The 19,473-nt window shown below is 40.0% G+C and overlaps 1 protein-coding gene across 3 annotated transcripts in view; it reads right to left on the bottom strand.

The window, feature by feature from the left end:
- Positions 1-1,290: 1,290 nt before the first annotated feature.
- ciita (class II, major histocompatibility complex, transactivator) overlaps positions 1,291-19,473 on the bottom strand; it is a 23,684-nt gene continuing 5,501 nt past the window's right edge. Inside the window, exons 1-22 of one of the 3 annotated variants that reach the window (XM_008291845.1) lie at positions 18,564-18,806; positions 13,978-14,040; positions 13,195-13,230; positions 12,996-13,055; positions 12,321-12,416; positions 12,095-12,142; positions 10,135-10,185; positions 9,090-9,320; positions 8,571-8,621; positions 8,289-8,402; positions 8,136-8,195; positions 7,795-8,012; positions 5,549-6,873; positions 4,793-5,323; positions 3,319-3,498; positions 3,146-3,217; positions 2,980-3,060; positions 2,781-2,864; positions 2,564-2,647; positions 2,348-2,431; positions 1,979-2,062; positions 1,291-1,889 (exon numbers count right to left, since the gene is read on the bottom strand). In XM_008291845.1, coding sequence (XP_008290067.1) covers positions 1,814-1,889; positions 1,979-2,062; positions 2,348-2,431; positions 2,564-2,647; positions 2,781-2,864; positions 2,980-3,060; positions 3,146-3,217; positions 3,319-3,498; positions 4,793-5,323; positions 5,549-6,873; positions 7,795-8,012; positions 8,136-8,195; positions 8,289-8,402; positions 8,571-8,621; positions 9,090-9,320; positions 10,135-10,185; positions 12,095-12,142; positions 12,321-12,416; positions 12,996-13,055; positions 13,195-13,230; positions 13,978-14,032 — 3,621 coding nt within the window. In that variant the 5' untranslated portion in view covers positions 14,033-14,040; positions 18,564-18,806 and the 3' untranslated portion in view covers positions 1,291-1,813. Of the gene's footprint in view, positions 1,890-1,978; positions 2,063-2,347; positions 2,432-2,563; positions 2,648-2,780; positions 2,865-2,979; positions 3,061-3,145; positions 3,218-3,318; positions 3,499-4,792; positions 5,324-5,548; positions 6,874-7,794; positions 8,013-8,135; positions 8,196-8,288; positions 8,403-8,570; positions 8,622-9,089; positions 9,321-10,134; positions 10,186-12,094; positions 12,143-12,320; positions 12,417-12,995; positions 13,056-13,194; positions 13,231-13,977; positions 14,041-18,563; positions 18,807-19,473 lie in introns of those variants that run through there. The other 2 variants (XM_008291843.1, XM_008291844.1) reach the window with 2 other exon arrangements.

The raw sequence follows: 19,473 nt of genomic DNA, 5'->3' as shown, positions 1-19,473 counted from the left end.
TCTGACAGTACTGAATATCAAGTCATTTCAGACAGGTAATAACAGAAGAGAAAGGTTTTGTTGGCACCATCTCAGACAGTCTTTGTGATCAGTTTTGCTAAATATCCAGGAACTTAAAACCAGAAAAACTCACTTGTACGTTATCTCAATGTCCGACAAGCAGAGTTATATTTATCTGTTGATTTTAGGCTCAGTTTAGCTGTAGATGCGAGACAGTAGTGGACAGGCGAAGTGGACTTTAGGTGCACCGAGGAAATCACTAATTCACCTGAAAGAATATATTTGAGAAAAGTTAACCTGCATATTGTAAAGAAAAAAAGAAATCCTGAACTCAATGAACAGTAGAAATTAGAAGCCTTTTTTGCCATCCATTGATTATGTTATTTCCTTTTAAATAAAGTTTTCGGCGATGGCAAATCAGCTAAACTCAATCTGCTTGATGTTGCTTATGAAAACTAACACTGATGTCATCAAAAACCACGTCACAGATATATATTCTTGACTTCATACAGCCAAACACATTGTTGTGGTTTGAGAAACAGCAAACCTCAAATTTTTTTTCTTTCTTTCTTTAATGCCTCTTCTTCTTACATCCACCCTTTGAAACCTCAACATTTCAGTTGTTCCCACACGCTCACCATGTGCCGATCATGCTCTGGTGACATGTCAGTCATTTGCATAATCATATTTTAGCCCTATCTTGTACAATAGAAAATACACATTTAATTTGATTGTCACAAAACCTTTCATCCTGAACATGTATAGTAAATTTCTGACTTTGAACATGATCTTATTTAAGGAAAAACAGTATTTTGGATCATGCTCTGGTGGCATGATGCTCCAAATTGTGGAACTGTTGCATTGTGGGACGTGGAAATTGGTATTTATCTCTTTTCAAAGGACTCTACAAGTCCCCCCCCCCCCCCCCACCTACACACACACCAAAAAAAATACTGATGGTGATAAGGGTCACCTAGAATCCCAATATTTGTGTTTTTGTACAGAAAAACTATTGTGAAAATGAAGGTTAACCAGTTTTTGTGTGTTTTTCAAATTTTAGTGGAGTATTTTAATTGTAATTCCATTCCAGGAGCTGTTCTTAAAGACTGAACCGAGATCTATAAGCACCAGACTACAAAAACAGCACTGGTTGCATTCTCACATTCTATTTAAAGTGTATTTTTTTGATTTACAAAGACCCACTGGAGTAACACGCTAAGCTATGTAGCTACAGACGACAAGGTACTGTTTGCATCAAAAATAAAGAACAGAAACCTGCAAACAAGGAAGTGAAATGAAGTTGTTTTTTTTAATTAAACTGATGTATTCAGTATACACATGACATGATCAGTAACAAGAAAATAGAAAAGACACATGTAGTCTACAGCAACAGAAGGTGCAAACGAAAATACTGTTTTTGTCAAACAAGTCAAATGCAGAACAAAGGACTTTTCAGCTAAAGACAGACTAAAAAAAATAAAATCTATTTACAGCGGGCACAGATTACCCTGAAACATCAGACAAATAGTGCAAATTTGCTTGTTAAATTTGTACAAAGTACCACCACAAACCTGTGTGGACACGCAATACTGTTCGCTGCACACGTATTGTTCGCACCCTCAGAAACAAAGATCAAGCAGCAAATAAGTTATCTGTTGTAGTGCAATGTTTTTCTAATGCTCCCTGATTGTCAGTTTCTCATGCGCATACGTGCCCTGGAAGATTTATTGTGCAGTGTAAACACACAGAGTTCATGTGAGATGCATGTTTTCAAAAAGTTCATAGGCTTGGAGAAAATAAGTTTCAAGTTATTCTAATGCCAAAAGATCCGACTGTCCTGCTGCTGAAGCCTCTCAAAAACTCCATATGGAATACACTGGTTCCACATCCTGTGATGAGATTGAGACGAAACAAGGTGAGAACCATGAAACATCTGGACAAAGATATGAATATGAATTAACAAGACATGATAGCTCACCTCAAAGTTTTCATATCACTACAGTTTCTCAGACTAGCTCCCAAACTTTGTGCTCCAACATCCGTTAGCTTGTTGTACTTCACACTGCCAAACAGAAATAAGACAGAACAAGACTTTAGATAGGTTTTCAGTGCGTCTCTGCAGAAGTCATATACCATTTCTTCTGTTGACGTTCATGGTTCTAGTTTTTGATGTTGTGTGTTAAAGGTTTAAAAATCACATTATGTTTAGTTTATTTTTTAGATATATAAAACATCCATGTGAATATTAAGCATATGTAGCATAAGAGTGACAAGTTTTCCACATTGTGTCAAACAAACACACATAAACATACACAGATGCAATGTGTTATAAAATGCGAAATCTTACTCAAGGTCAGTGAGGGAAGCCATGTGTGGGAGGACGGCTGCTAAACTCTCTGCCCCTTCGTCAGAAATCACATTGCTGTAAAGACTGGAAAAACAAGCGAGATGGAGAGGGAAGTGAAATTATGTGGGTTTACAGTATGTGCCATTTATGGGTGTTGCTGTGTAGCTCTGTGTGTGTGTGTGTGTGTGTGTGTGTGTGTGTGTGTGTATTATATACCTTAAAACGTGCAGTTTGGGCAGATCCTTTAGCGTAGCTGTCAGCTTCTTCACACCCACATCTCCTATGCAGTTCTGTGACAGACTGGAAACCACAAGGAGAAAACACAAAGTTATAAAATGTTACTACTTTAACAAATGTTATGTTTTTTTTTTGTTGTATTGTGTGTATTTTCAGACAGAAAAACAAGACCAGAATGGGGTCAACATGCACTCACTTTAGTATCTCCAGGGAACAGAGGGAGACTAATGCATTAGCCAGGTTCTCTGCTCCTTTGTCCCCGATCTTACAGTTTTCTAGACTGAAGGAGAACAGAGAGGCTGTCAGATACTAGAAACACACACAGTCTAAGAAATACAAGACGTAATGCACTGAGAGACAGAAATTTGGAATTAAAGCTGCATAAAGATACTTACTCCAAGTGCTGTAGGTTGGGCAGCCCTGGCAAGAACCCCCATAGCATAGGAAGAGCCAGAGGACCTTTCTCTGGACCGAGCCTAGAGGAAAAGGCAATGACCATCGTCATCATCACCGTCATCACTGTCTTTATCATCATCATCATCAAATGTCAGAGCTACTCACTCAAACTCCAGCTTGTGCAGCTCTTGGACTGCAGGCACCCCCTCCGCCAGGATGGACTCTGAGTGGCTGGAGCTACAGTTGAGCGTAACATGCGTTTTAATACCCAGACGGCCAACGCTATGCATGTAGTATGTAGAATCTATGTATATCTGGATGCATGCTGTGTGCAGTACCTGTCCGACAGCCTCTTCTGCATGTGTATCTTCACCAGCTTTTCCAGGTGCTCTACGTGACACACCTGTGTGGCCTTCAGAGGGTGGATCTTGAACTTGGACACTGCCCCTTGTAGGAGCCCTGCTTCACCTCCCTGCTCCAGCTGCTCCCACAGGGTGACGACATCAGCAATGCATGCCCTTAAAAACACATGAAGGTTTAGTTTCAGAAGTTGTTTTTTTTCACACTGATATCCGTGGATGATACGGAACATTGATTAAAACCAACAGACAAAAGCAGGGTTTCTATTTTTTGCCAGTGACATCCAATTAAGGTAATGTTAGCACCACCAATTTGGTGAAAACACTGTCTTCAGCTGACTTTTTAATGTGTAGGTCCAGTTTCCAGCTTGTTGCTACATCCAAGACAAATATACACTTGATAGCAACAGATATTATGTTGTGCTAAAAGACTGAAGCTAAAGTAGCATGTTCTAGTTAAAATATCAGCATCTTCTCCAGATGATGATCCATATAAAAACCATGGGGATATAAGGCGCTCTTGTATAGCAGAGCAGATCTAATTAATCATAGCATTGTATGTATACCATGAGAAAAAAAAAAGCAAATAAAGCTGCCGTGTAAAAGGTCATTAGCGGCGAACACTACCCCAAAACTCTGGAAGCATCCAGGACAGGCTTCCACCATGTGCTGTTTTGTACATAACTTCACGATTACTGCGTGCTCCTCAGTCTTGGAAATTTATTTAACTAAGCTAACAAGCTGGACATGCGCATGTTTAAAACTTAAATATGGATGATAAAATAAAGGAAACACCTGAATCTTTCACTCCTACAGTTAGTGGATCAAGTGGCTCTGTTATTCTGTAGGAAATGTTTTGCAGGTATTGTTTGATCCCACTTATCCAACCAAACTAAGCACCTGGGGAGGATTTGGACTGATGTCTTACAGTGCGCTTTCTATCACCATAATCAAACTGAAAGTCTTTTGGAAGAATGGTGCTACATTCCTTCACTCGAGTTCCAAAGTTGTAAAACTAATGCCAATGCAAATTGAAGTTGTTCTGGCAGCACATGGTGCCCCAACACCTTACAAAGACACTTTGTGTTGGCCTTTCCTTTAACTTGTCGCTCAATGTGTGTTAGAAGAGATGAACATACAGTTCAGCCCTATCTTTGCACTTTTACTCTCGTATTTTTTGTTGACGAAAGGCTACAAAAAGACAGCGTGGCCTTTTAAAGCTTTTGAACACTGACACAGCCAATAAAGAACAATCTAGAACCAGTTATACAGTCACAGTAAAAGACATGTGAAACTGTCCTTAATTTGCAAAAAAGGGACACAATATGGGACCTTTAAACATTTTAAATGCTGTACATGAACCTGAAATGGGAAGAAATCCTAAAGACTATTAGGTCTGCAGATCCATCAACTGATCAGAGCAACTTTTAGAAGTGGGGTTTGTGATCACTACCTGAATGTGTTGATGTTGTCAAGGCCCACGAGAGCCCTAAGTCCACAGATCTGTATCCCGGAGTCCTCCAGATCCAAACAGAAGCTTCTACCTTCAGCTCCGCCTCGTTCAACAGCGTTCTGCACCGTGAACACATCTGGTGGACTGAGTGGAACTCCATGAAATGTCAGGAACTCTGGAAGATTGGCTGCCAGGTGAGTCACCAGCCGTGTGCTGCCAGTGCTTCCGTCATCATTAATGTGACTTGCTTCATAAACACAGTGGCATAACTCCAGGACCTGGGAGGAGTTCAGGTCACCGTAGGAGAGTTCTTCCAGGTGTTTTATTACTAAAGCCTGCCTGTTGACCGCCACATCTCTGAGAGTTCTTTCTGAGTATAAGTGAAGCCTCTGCAGTTCTGTAATGTTGTGGAACGGGAGGCCGACCATGAATCGCTGAGCAAGCTCGAGCTCCTCCCTTTGAGGTCGCCGACGGCCCTTTCCACCTGATTGGAAAGGGAGGGTCTGGAGAAAGTTCCGGTCTGTTACAGTCCTGGGAAACAGAAAGTGAGAGTGGGTCAGGGAACTGCAGAGATGCTTTTGGACTGAAAGTGAAAGAGGAGAAAGTCTCTTTCATTCTTAACCAAACAACATACTATAGAGACTGAATACCATGACAGCTGAAAGTTATTTTAATCTGCATCAGACACATCTTATTGATTTATGCTTCATTTCATCCAGTTATTCTCTAAAGAATCAGTAAACTGTTTATCATTACCTTGACAAAAACAAATGGACCGCTGCCATGTAACTCTGAAGAAAAGGGTTGGCCCACAGCAGAATGTGATCATCATCAAGATCAGTGTCCGTCCTCTCTCTGTTTTCCTTCTCTTCTTCCATCTCATGTTTGTCTTCTCTTCCTCCTCCCTCGTTCTCACCATTTGAGACCAATGGCCTCTTCCTGAGGTGATGAGACAGAACAAGTCCTGTCCTGAGGCCAAACGCCTTGAGTTTGCCAGGTACAGTCCGTCCTGTTGGAAGGATGGAGGAGTTTGATTTGACCCCTTCCCAGGCCAAAGAGCTCAGCTGGGACAACAACTCTCTTTCTGTTCTATCTACTCCCTCGACATCACTCTTCATGTCCTCATCCACTTCGTCTCTCTGTTTTTTTGCCCTCCTTGATCTTTTGCTGCCAGAAGTGCCAGAAAGCTGTTTTCTGGACTTTGTCCGATTATTTCTGTCACATCTCTTCACTTGACAACTATCTGACATTTGTGTGTTGTTTTCTTGTATGACTTGCACTGGTGTTTGTGTTTGAGCTTCAACACATGGGTTCCCCCTCTCTTTTTCCATTTTCAGACAAAGCACTTGATGACAGAGCCCCGTTAAAGTTCTTGGTAAGACCTCCAAACTTTTGGACTGTTCTAAAACTAAGCACACCAGTCGACATAGTCCGGGGTTCCAGCAGAGGAGCTGTAGGTAGCTGCTGCTTTTCAAGCAGTCCAAAGCAGATGCTCTGAGGGCAGGGTCAGTGAAGTACTGGGTCAAGTATGTTGCTATATGTGTTGGGGTGAAGCCACATGTCTCCAGAAGGCTGTCTGCGCGCCGGAGCAGCTGGAGGGCAGAGCCTCTTGGGCGGGTGGAGAGCAGAAGAGTGCAGCCTGGAAGCAGAACCCTCTGAAGGACGGCAGAGTACAACTGCTTTACCGTGAAGGTCTGGGCCTTATTATCTTTCAGCAGTGATGTCACCAAGTCTTTTTCCTGAGTCTGGAGAAGCATCTCATACTCCCGCAACTCCTGAAACCCGTCAAAAATGATGAGAACACGTTTAGGGGCTGCAAGGATTTGAGCAAACACCGCCTCTGGATCCATGCAGGGAGGAGCAAAGGAGGAGAGGTTGAGTAGGACCGTCTGCAGGCTGAAGGTGGGCTCTGCTAAAGAGAGTTGTTTGCCATCCAATAAGAAGACAAAGTCAAACTGGGAGATGCAGTCTCTGGACCAATCGAGACACAGCTTCTTAATCAGAGTAGTTTTTCCTGAGCCAGCAGTGCCAAACAACAAAATGTAGTTTTTGGATTTGTCTCCGTTTGAGCCTCCAAAGATCTGAATGGAAAAGGAGAAAATGTCGTACTCATGAGTTTAACGAGTCGTATAACCAATTCAATACATGTAGATGCATAGCATTAAATCTGTAAATTGTAAGAAATTCGGTTGCCTTCAAATAGCATAATATGACATGAACAGTGTTTTGTGTTGTTTAACCCTCTGTGTGTGCTTTTTGCTTCTGTCACACTTTAATATAAAGTCCTGCACCTTTATGGAAACAACACAACCATGGCTAGAAGTAGAAAGAACTCAGAAGTGTATTTTGTGCAGTATACCATGGTTTAATGTCATAAATCATAAAAAGAACCTTTGAAAGTTGAATTTCTTATGTTTTGTATGTGAAAAAACCTAGAATCAACGTTTACATTTTTCCAAGTATCCACAGGTTTTGCCGCCACTGGTAAAGAAACTGTAGTTCTTCATACAAAGATGCTTTACTATATTGTGAACAAGAGGTAAAAATATTTTTCCTTTCTTAAGTTGTTTCCATACGTATTATTTGCTTTGTGTAAACGCAGCCTGCAGTTCAGCCCAGTTCAGCCATTAAGTCCCTGTGGTTTTGTTTTTACGTGACTGTTGGTCACAGTTTAGTCAGTCATGACTTCACAGGTGTACTAATAAGCTCAGAACTTTTTATTTTTTACACATTCTGATTAGAGAAAGCAGTGTATTTTTGGCAAATTAAATGAAACATATAGTGTAAAGTGATTAAGATGAAATATAACAATTTTCAGTTTAAAGTTTGGTTAAGTATCTGACATGCTCTGACATAAAACTCTGGGTTTTTTGAGTTCAGAGGGTTAACTTTAAGTTGTCCAATAAAAGTTGTAGTTACAAACATCCAGTGACGCACCTGGACACATGATAACAGAAAGCACCAGCATGTTTTGGATCAGCTTGTTCCATAGATGCTCTTACCTGACTCGGTCCCAGCAAGCTTTTTTGCCGATCCGTATCTCCCATGATAACCAGCTCCTTGTCCAGGCATTTGTTTGTGTTTTTGCCAGAACGAAGAATCTCTCTTTGGCTCACTTTCACGTCTACGTAATGCGAGGTCAAGCTAAGACCCGTTTCCATATCCTGGCAGGCGTGACTCATGTGGGCTTTGGCTTCCTGAATGTAGTCATTTACACCTTCTGAAAGACAAACAGAAAGGTATATCTAGCTGCTTCTCCACAAAACATACTTATTTTTTTTAAGGAAATTGTAGATAAAAAAATAAAAAGATAAAAATGGCTTTAAAGCATGAGGTAACTTACGTGGAATATCAGGGACAGTAGGAGACTGAGGAGGAGGCGATTCCTTACACGGGGACATGTCTGAAAAGCGAAAAAAAAACACGATATTTGAAGAATGGCAGCAATTCTATGTGGTAATAGGGGAAAGACATAAAACAGAAAACCGATGCTTACCAGTACTGGGGGAGAGAGGTGAGGCACAGGGAAAAGACATGGCTTTGCTAGCGGTGTCTGACAGTGAACCTGGTGGGGATGAACTCATTTGGAGTGGCGCTACTGCACCATCCACTGCAAACACAAAAAAAAAGTCTTAAAAACAATCGCATTCAAGCACTGCAGTTGTTGAAGAATGGTTTCCAAAAGTGTAACTGTGGAATCTTAACTAGCATACCTAAGTGAGACCACGTAATACAGACTCATTATTAACAAACCAGATCATGGAGTTTTTTTGCTCACCTGGGGACAGTGGAGGCAGTTGCCGTTTGCATGGTGGCGAGGTAGCAGGAACTATATTAGAAACAAGGGTTAGAGTGTAAACTGCTGATGCAATATGCACAATAGACATTAAATAACGAATAAAACTGTCCTATTTAGCACCAAAAACAACAAAATTGCCTGAAGAAACCTGCAAAATAATGTATAAAGATGGAAACAGATGTGAACTGGAAGAAGCTCAGGATGTACAGTTATTTTGGCATTAAAATAAGCTAATTGATATAAAAACTTTCCCAACGTTTTTTTTTTTTTGGCATGGACTTTTTCTTGCACTCATGTGATTATATTAAAGGTCTGTGGTTGTTGATAACAGCTGTATCTAATCTACACTTTTCAAAACTGCATGTCACCTGAGTCCTCTTTCACTTCCTCAAACACCAAAAGCTTCACAAACATGACCTTTTTCAGGGCTGCTGCATTGGAAAGCGTCTCATTAATCTTTGAAACTGTTAACTCTGTGCATGTGAATAATTAACTCACCTAATATGTACGTAGGCGCTGTAGCCGCGTTGGGGAGAGGAAGCCTAATAACAGGAGGAGGAGTGGACAGCTGGACGACCTGATAGCCTGCAGCGTCCGGGATGGTGATGATCTGAATGGGGATGGAAGGCGCTGAATGGGACGGATAGAGATGAAGGATTCGTGACGGTGGAGTGGTGGAGAGGCCGCTCAACGAGTCTTTTGGACGAGGCGCCGATCCTGCGTCAGCTTCTGCAACCAGAGGCCACATTGTTATCACTTCCAACAAACAGGTTTTGTTAACCTTGAGCATATCAGAAAGGGAGTCAGAACAATGAAAACAAGCTGAACGTTTGACGAAATAACAAGTGATTTTTTGTCAAAATGTTCCCGTTGCAGACTTGATAGGAGAGACCAGGAAGACTTGCTGATTGCAGTGGCTTTAAATAAACTGCTATGCTTCAATAACTCTGAACAGTTAAAAACAAAAAAACAATTAATTGAGCTTGTCTTAAACCTATTAAAGTGACTGTCAACACTTGGCTGTTTGATCTTATCATACTGAGAATTAAATCTGATGTCCAAAAAGCACCGAACTGATGTGGAGGAAGTTGAGTGACGTGAAAGTTCTTCTTTTGATTCATTGACACGACCTCTCATCTAGTGACTTCAGACATAAAGTTCCTGTTTTTTTTGGTGTACGATTCCATCCTGCAGAAGTCAAGCATAACTAACCAGCATCGCTTTCACCCATGGGTCAACTGCATCAATGACTTCTCTGGAAAATGACGTTTCATCTCTCAAATAAGCTCCCATGTGCTCAGAGTTCTGATGTTTTACTCTCGTTAATGTCTCTTTAACATTTCGGCTGCATGTAAATTATTGTAATGTATAACTGTTTGCTAGCACATTCCAAAATGCAGCGACTTGATGCATTTCCTGTCATTCTTTTCTCGTCAGCCATCCACTGCAGATTTTCACATCTGAGGCAAATGAATCCTTCATAAATCTTGGCTGTTTCTGCTGAAAATGGCACCAATTTCCAGCAGAAGTCACAAAAACTCACCTTGAACGACAGTCGTCTGCTCAGCCTGTACCTTTGTGGCTTTTGTTCGACCTGCAAGAGGAAAAGAATCGACATCACAACGTGGTTCTTAGCTTACCTCAAACAAAGACAGACAACCAAGAGCCCCACAACTGTCTAAACATTATCTTTCAGACCAAAAGGTGATGATTGGTGCGTCAGAACAGCCTTTCATGAAGATTTTATAGTGACTCTTCACTGGAGCGTGTTAACAGGTTTTAGCTTCTTAACAGTGAATCAGGTGGATATCTGAATTCATGCTGTTTCAGAGTTCTGAAACTTAATCAGGCAGCCACTTGTTTCCATTCATATTGTTTTCTCATTATATCCCACTGCTCACCTTTTCTCTCGTCACCCTAACCCCAACCAGTCGAGGCAGACGGCCGCCCTCCCTAAACCTGGTTTCTAACTTATAAAATGGATTTTTAAGGACTGTTGCAAAGAGCTAACTCACAGAGGATCTTTGGATTTCTGGGTTTCTTATGCTGACATTGAAATCAGCCCTTGCAGAAAGACAGGAAGTAGTGGGGGTCATGGATGTATTTAGACCATGAAGCCTGTCTTTCTGTAACAACCACCAGTCCCGACCAGCTGCAGCCTCCACCAGGGTAGGTCTGCATCATGGATGTGGATGGATGGAGATCCAGGAAGGAGAGCGATGGAGGGTAAAGGAGCTCCATTATGGAGAGATTTAATAAGCCAGTATGAGCCAGGAAGGGTGTATACTTGGGTTTTGTTTATGCAATCGAAATTTGCGTGGTAGTTTGCATACAGTACGATTAGGTGCGGCCATCAATGTTTTAACATTGCTACTGATAAAGTGCCTATTGCCTCTATGGTCTACTCCGAATACAACAAATATAAATATAAAGCGCCCTGTGATTACTTATTTTGTTATTTGTCACTAAATGCAAAAACCCCCCCCAAAAAAACTGAATTCCAAATGATGCGAATATGAACAATTAAACTCTTTGCAATCACAATGTTAACAATACTGCAGATTTGTTGGATGCAATAGGATTGAAACAAATAAATTACACTCGAATATGTCCCCTGTACTAAAGGTACTGTCATTGTGTCACATCACAGGTGTTTTTTTAAGCCTCAACTGGAGCCATTCATATTTGATGAACAACAACAACAGGTGGACTCTCCCTGAGTGATCACTGCGACGACTGACGCAAATTCTGCTGAAGAAACATAACCTATACGAATGGAAACTAACAGCTGCCTGAAACCACACCAAAAGCATACTTCTAACCCTATTCAAGACTTTCATGTTGCCATACGTAGAAGGAATAGAATAGAATAGAATAGAATAGAATAGAATAGAATAGAATAGAATAGAACTTTATTGATCCCTTTGGTGGAAACCTCAGGGAGACTGCTGAGAAGGTCTTTCAGGGTTGACGGACCCCAAGAAAGGATATGTGCAAAATATTTGTTGGTGTTCATTATAGACTATTATACTATGTTAAATACATTTTCTGGTAAGTTGATGTATTTTTGGTTCCAAATGCATGACAAATGTCCCTCTTGTTATGTAAAAACCCTGAACAGGGTAAAACAGAAACGGGCAAAAGCAAAGTCCGACTCTTTTGATGAGCTTGCAAAAAATGTGTCACTCTGTTGAGCTATTCTGTAGACAATACACATCATTGCTATCAGATTGGCAACCAGATAAAGGAACATGGCTGTCACAGTGCGGCTGTATGACAATCATTTAGGTATCCTCAGCTCATTTGAAGATTTGGTGAGTACATGCCCTGGACTCTGGAATGTAATGCATGACTATAAAAATCATAGAGGATGGCAATAAAACAATAGTCATTAAACAGGTTCATGGCTGACAGCAGAATGTGAGGGTTGTGCGCTTCGCAGTGGCCGCATTTGAAGTGAAAATGTCAGAAATAGTCAGAAAATCAACGCCTGAATTGATCACCTGTTGCTTTTTGCCTTTTGGCTCTGGTGCTCTCGTCAGTGCGGGGAGCTGGAGAGAGAAGATGTAACATATAAGTTTGCTACATAAGCAAGCAAAACTGGTAAATTAGTCCAAGTTTGCAGAATTTCGTGGCTGAAAATGACGTTTTATATGACAACGACGATCACAGTGCAGGTTTTACATAGCGGGAGAGATGCAGATAATAAGGTCCTCTCTGGGTATCTACCTCTCTGTCGCTTTCTCCTGGTTTTGGTTTGTTTGTCTGTCGGTTGCTTTCTCTGTGGGAGGTCGTCGAGGCCGGGCACCTCTGTTGGCTTGTCACCTGAAGTACATGGAGGAGGAAGTAAAAGAGTCAGTGAAGCAGTAAGCAGACACCAAAAAGGGCTGTTATTATCATGCATGTGAGCACTGAACAGAAAATCAAGTCTGTGAAACATGTTTTTCTAGACATCCTTTCAAAAAGGGAAGTAGGACACACAGGATAAAACAATGAACTGAAAACATCACCCAAGAAGTTTCTTAGTCATGTGTTTTGTTGGCGTCGGCTTTATTTCCTCGTTGTTTGGGGTTTTCAGATACTACACTGCTGTATCTTTAAAAATGAAATAGTAATTTTTCCACAGGTTCTATTTTTGTTCTGACTTTATTAACAGTGAAAAAAAATTTGGGACGTGTTAAGCGTTCTCAAAATGGGCTTCAACTGGGCCGACAAAATACAGAAATTACTATAAAATTATACTGAAAAAGGAAAAAAATGCATGTTTTTATATGTTATATGGACAACTATAGATTCATATTTTCCAGCTCACATTAAAAGAAATGAATAAATCTATGCAAGTCTTTTTTGTTGTTTAATTCTGGGGGGCAAACAGTTGCAAACATAACAAGAACACATCCTTACTGCAGTAGTCATGTTCATCCACACAGGTAAGCAAGGGATCCCCAAAAAGCACATCTGTATCTAAATGACAAAATGCAGAGAAGTAGTTAGAAAACAGTTCATTTTTTTGTAAACGTATGAGTTTCTATGTCAGACATGTGACCGACCACTCTTCTGTGTGATCCTACAACATGTGTGCAGGGGTTTGGTAGTGACTCACCCAGCAAATCATCGTTCAAGTATTCAGATAGATCATCTGAAACACAAATAATAAAAAGCATTATCAGACAACACATTAGCGACAGTCTGGTTTGATATCTCTCACATTTCCAGGTAAATTTCACAATTTTTTGGACCTTCATATTTGTTTTTGGAACTGCTTTTCTAAATTGTCTTAATTTTGTTAATTTAGAAAAAAAAAAAAAGGTCAGAAGCACCAAAAGCGAGTTTGTCGCAATAAATCAAGACAACAGTAAGTATTTATGGAAGAGATCTGCAGGTTTTCGAGAATTACTTGGTCTGAATGAAGAAGAAAAGACCACACAACAACACCAAAGCTAGAAATAAAAGTTACTCCAGCCCTAAACGGGACTTTTTCAGAATATTTTTGATGCAGCCGATGTCTTGAAAATGTCAAGTAGATCATTGATTTGAGTATTTAATCAAAAACATCTTACTATATTCCTTACCTTTTTTTGCAATAACGTCAGTGTGTCTTACACTTGCAATATTGCTTTGTTTCATTAAACAGACTATTGGGACAAACAATGTCTACTTCTGCTATTTCATCATTTCATCTATTTCTCATTGGCTCAACCAGTCGCTGAATAAAGAGGATTTCCCCATCATGGCTTCCTAAAAGTGATAGATGGTGTTTCACTACTTCTATGTTACATTGATGCTGTTGTTTTCTGTAGGACAATTATGTGGAGCTTGTTTCTGCGTATTTCATGTTTTTTCACAAACCTGTCAGGAGCCTTTGAAAAGATGCAACAATACTAACCTGGTAGATCCCCAAAGTCAGAGGGGCTCATGGGGAAGAGATCTACTTCCTGCATCTTGGCATCTGAAAACACACAGAAAGAAAAAGAAAAACAGGAGGATGTTTGTAAAATCCTTTAAAAAATTAAAATACGGTTGCATAAGGAGCACAAAAGCATGTGGTGCTACAGTAAAGCTGCCTGAAAACTGTATTAAACTGATCAGCTACCTTCATCTAGCAGCGTCACTGCTGCCACAATCAGTCTTTGTTATCAAGCTTTGCACATGTTCTTACATTAAGTTTCCTCTTTGTGCTTCTCACTGCTCTGTTAAAAGACACGAAAGAGGAAAAGCCAATACTTTGGGCAAATAAAATCTACTGAAACACAAAATATTTGCTCACTTTTATGTCTCATTGACACAAAGGAGCACTTTTAGTACGAGACTTTTTGTCAGTTTAACGACACAGAACACAACAGGAAGCCATCACTCTGTGCAGAGGTTCTCCTTTTGGCTTTCTTTGTAAAAAAAAACAAAAAAAAAAAAAACAGACTGATCATCTACACCTTCATTTCTTAGAGTATGTATGTGTTGTGCATCTGCTATTCTTTACACATATTATTACACATCTATTCAACACACAGGTGACTGTGCGAGATAACTTGCTCCTCTTGGAATTTTGAGCTGATTTACTTCCTTCCCAGCCCTCCAAACAAATTAAGAAGGAATCTGGTCTCGAATCTTGTTCTGGCTAGATGTTTGGCTTATATTATTTGCTTATGCAATGGGGAGCACAGATCTAGTCCAAAACATCCTGTTTTGCTCGGCGACTATCGCCGGGCTGTCAGATGAATATCAAACACGTTTGGCATTTAAAATCTGGATTGGTAGAACTATAATGCTGATGCTGCAACATTAACTCTGATATTAAAACTCGTAAAATCTCGCCTCCAGTTCTCACTGAAGTATAAACACCTTGTGTTGATGCCATCATTTTCTCTTTCAGAATCGTTGTTTACATCGGCTTCACCACAGGCTCACATGAGGTGCTGCGTTGCTTCCTGACTGCTTCTTCTGCCATTGCAATCTGAATATTTACCTGCACTGTGTGATGAGCCATTATTTTCAAATCATATGCATGTCTTAGGTTAGAGAGAAGAATATCTGTTATTCCTTCCTACATGTGAGATTCAAGTTGATTTCAAAATCTGTTTGGATTTTAAAACTCCTGAAATATGAGCCCTGCTTACTGTGCAACACTTTTTCTAGAATATTTACCTAACTTGCACTGTGAAACATGTAAAATATTCTATAATATTCTTCACAAATAGATAAGAAAACCCTTCATTATTGTAAATAAATCTTTATACAGATGCCACATTGATTTATTTATTGTCATTAGTATAACGAGAGCCTATATTCTAGCTGTTAATTGTGAAAAACATGGTTTCATTTGTGTCTAGTGTTTAAAAATCAACAAATAAAATTACCAATAAATTAAAGCACTGACCAAAACCACAAATAAATGTCCAAAATGAAGACAAAAGTAGCGCAAAAATGTACCAGCACCTGTCAATCAATTCAAAATTTAACTTAAAAGACTAGGAGCTGATTGATTATTAGTGTTTTGTCAGGATTTATATCAGCCGCAGTTATTAGTCATCAAGGAGGCCAATAGCAGGTTTTGAAAACTAATATACAGTTGCAGAAAAATGTGAAATGTTGGTGTCAAAATTTTGAACACCATATAAATTCATTAAAATGTCTTTGCCTAGTGATGTTTTAAATGTGTTTCACGAGAAGAGCACTTCTCATTATGTACCGATAAGTGCACAAATGCTGAATGTTAGATCCAGTAAGTAGTTGACTACTACTGTACAGTTTGACTATTTGTATGCATTGTTATTTGGACTCACAGTGCTGCAGATATACACATACAGTGTATAATTTTACATAAGCGGCCTCTTTGCTTTTAAACGTGTGAACGCTCACCAGAAACCACAGCACCCCTCGTCCGTCTCGAGTTTCTCTTGCATCTGTCAATCTCTCATTCTCTCGCTAATAAAAGCATGAACGGCCATTGTAATTAATAATAAAAAGCAAATACAGACCAGCTGAAAAGGTACTTCAGTAAAGTCAGAGCAGAGAGATGGTGGAGAAGAATGAAGGAAGCAAGCATGAAAAAAAACAACAAAGAGGTTTCTGTTCTCAGTCGTTGCCCAGTGGTTTGTGCTAAGAGACAACTATTGTGACACTGTTGGTATTATTCTGGTGTTCTATGTTTTCATTTTCTTTTAAATTGTTTGCAAGTGCGTCATTATCCTGGACTGTTTTAAAGTGAAACTGAAGCTCCACAGAAATGATCTTTATTTGATTTAAATTGAGTATGCAAAGCCCACGCTTACATGGAAAGAAAGAAAGAAAGAAAGAAAGAAAGAAAGAAAGAAAGAAAGAAAGAAAGAAAGAAAGAATTTCTGGCTATTTTTGAGCCGGGCTTTTACTTTTCTTTTGGCCTTGGATTACTTTAAAGGATATCGGAGTCAGCTAACTTGATTAGTAATGAAGTACAGGTACATGTGGAGCTTTGTGAACTGTGGTTCGCACTTCAGGGCTGTTGGCACAAATGTTTGAGAGAGTTTGTGCTTCAGTCTTAGAAAAAAAATGTCAACATGCGAATGCACAATCCTTGCTTATCCCCCCAGTTCCAACTCCCACCAACGTGTTATCAAACGGGATAACATGAGCTTCGAAACTTGGACGGAGGAGACACTGCTGGTACCAAAGACTGGACTGCTTGTCTTGATGACTGGTGACCTTTAACCACAACCTCAAGTACAATAAAACACTAAACCGGCTGATGATGCAATTACCGAAAAAAAAAAGTGTCAACGCAGCAACGCAAAAATACTGCATTATCAATAAAAATCCTGCATGAAAAATGCTAATTAAGTAAAAGTACGCGAGTATTAGCAGCAAAATGAAGCCGAAGCCCCTCTGACTGAAATAATCAGATTTTTAGTGATGCATCAGTGTGTCGGCAGAATGCAGCTGCTGCAACTTATATGCAGATTTACATACAGGGACAGTAGAAGTAGCAGAAAAACAAAGTTCTGATGCACAAATCTGCTTCGAGTTTGTCTCTAATCTTTTGATTTTTGGCGAGATATTGGATAGGACAGATATGAAGGCTTAGCTGCTAACAACTCCTTGATATCCGAAATGTAACCCCGTCTGCTTTTTGTAAGAAGCCAAAAATAATAAAAGCGTATTGTGTTACCCATTGTGTAACATCGTTAACCCAAAGGTGACTAATGCTGTCAGAACAATGTAGAGGAGTGGAGGTGTAATGCGGCATACAATGGAAATCCTCAAGTAAAGTAAAAGCACATCAACTTTGTGTTTAAGTACAGGACCAGAGTTATTGTTTCTTTTGACCACTGTGAACAGGTTCATGTCTGGTGGCATCTGAGTGGGTAAACAGGCAATTTATGGGGAGGACCTGGATTTTCACAGCCAGCTTTTCTTTCTGTTTGGGAATCAGGTCATGGTGAAGGGGTTAGTGTGGACTTTCATCTCCGATCACCACTTGGAACTGCTCATTTGTGTCTGTGCGAACTCATAAATCTTGATATAGACCGTTTCCTTTTACATTAAGGGGTTTTTTTTTGGTCTGCATCAGCTTTACAGGCCAAGGACGAAGAGTGAACACTTTAGCTGTTTGAACATTTTCGTAAAGCGAAAGGCATGAGGGTGAGTCTGCCGCCTCACAATCACAAAGCAAAAAAAAAAAAAAAGCCTGAGCTATGAGGAACTTGGCAGGTTAAACACAGCGCCACAGTACATCACTATTTGACAGCAACCTCCTCATCAGCAAGTCAAATAAACATGGCTGCATACAAGAACAATACTGTACAGGAGAGAAATACTACAAAATCTTGGCCAGGAAGGTGTGAAATTCCTTGTTTCTGTTATGAGCTCATACAGTAAACTCCTACACATGTAGTCACCATCTACTGCCTCCTAATCAGTGCTTTTTAGCCGTTCTTTCAGTCCGGAAAGCCCCCCAAATACCCCACTTGACACAGACTTTACATGTAAACTGTGTCTTCCTCTTTATTCGTGCACCACTTCAGCACATGGGGGGCTGCGTTAGTGATCACACCCACATCGAGGCGCGTTATGGCGCAGGTGAAAAGCAGCTGATTTGCCTGATGAAGGCTGAACGTTTCTAGTGCAATAACAAATAAAACATCACAGTTGCAACTTTATGAACTATTAGCCAAGTAGATGGTGAATTAAGATTATTTCAAGTTAGAATAAAACAGAAAACCAAGCTTTTTTTCTCTCTTTTCTTTTCTTTTCTTTTTTTTTTTAAGGGTTGATCATCTCAAATAAAGCCATAAAGAAAAATGACCACAGAGTTATTTAATTTAAGAAAGAAACTTTAAAATTACAGCAAAAGGGGTTCCAAAAGTACCCATTAAAACGTGTTAATGGAAGGGAAAACCCCACAACAGCTTTGCGTATCCATGAATGCGCCCTTGGATAAATGCGCACTTGGATAAATGCGCCCTCCATGTGCCATCAGATGAGGGTATTTCTGCCTACCTGTCGGGTCTCTCTGGATGATGATCGGATGCGTAAATCTGTCTGCTGGTAGTTCTCCGCGCGGTAAAGTTCAAGCTCTTATCCTCAAATGACCTACACATCCAGTCAGCGCGCAACCTGCTCCGTCTAACAATAAAACTCGGCTTTTACTTTCACTTTTGGCGTGCAAACCACGCCAAGCCTAAGGGTACAACGATGCTGCATAGCAAGGGTCCAAACCAGAGGGTGGCAGAAATGCAGTTTTCGATTTCAATCTTCATGTGAGGGCAGAAAAAGGTTTTTAAATCGCCCCGTCGACTCATCTAGAGGGGAGCAGTTGAAAAAGTCACACAAAAAAATATATTGGCACATTTAATGCATGCTCAAATACACACTGCATGATCAGACACTACACATGCATCCTGAACAACATACTGAAGAAAACTGACATTATCCAAATTGTGATGTGGTTGTGAGTAAAATGCACATTGATGCATTTGTTGTGGATTGATTGACTCATGCTAAACACCCTTTTCTGTCTTCTTAACATAGATATCAAACCTCGTCTGTCACCTTGTATAAAATTGAACATTGCACAGCCAGAAACTGAACACAGTATTACAGCACTGCTCCTCCTATCAGCCGTCCACATTATTGTAATGCATTGAAAACAACAAAAGGGACATATAGAGAACCAGCGGGAGAATTTGCTACGAATACAACAGGCTGCTCTGTGTCTCCAAGGCGGCGCCTGGAAAACTTGATGACCCCTAGAAAGTTATATCCTGTCTTGAGAGAGTGTAAACATGGTCACTGTCATTTTGGTCTTTTTTTTGTTTCTGAAAAATTATGAATTCTGGAAACACTCTCCGCTTATCATATACATCTTTTTATTATTATTATTATTATTGTTGTTATTATTAATAATAAC

This window comes from Stegastes partitus, unplaced genomic scaffold, assembly GCF_000690725.1.
Source record: "Stegastes partitus isolate 25-593 unplaced genomic scaffold, Stegastes_partitus-1.0.2 Scaffold765, whole genome shotgun sequence".
NCBI lineage: Eukaryota > Metazoa > Chordata > Actinopteri > Pomacentridae > Stegastes > Stegastes partitus.
Note: the sequence above shows the minus strand (reverse complement) of the source record. Positions and strands in the feature narration are given on the sequence as shown.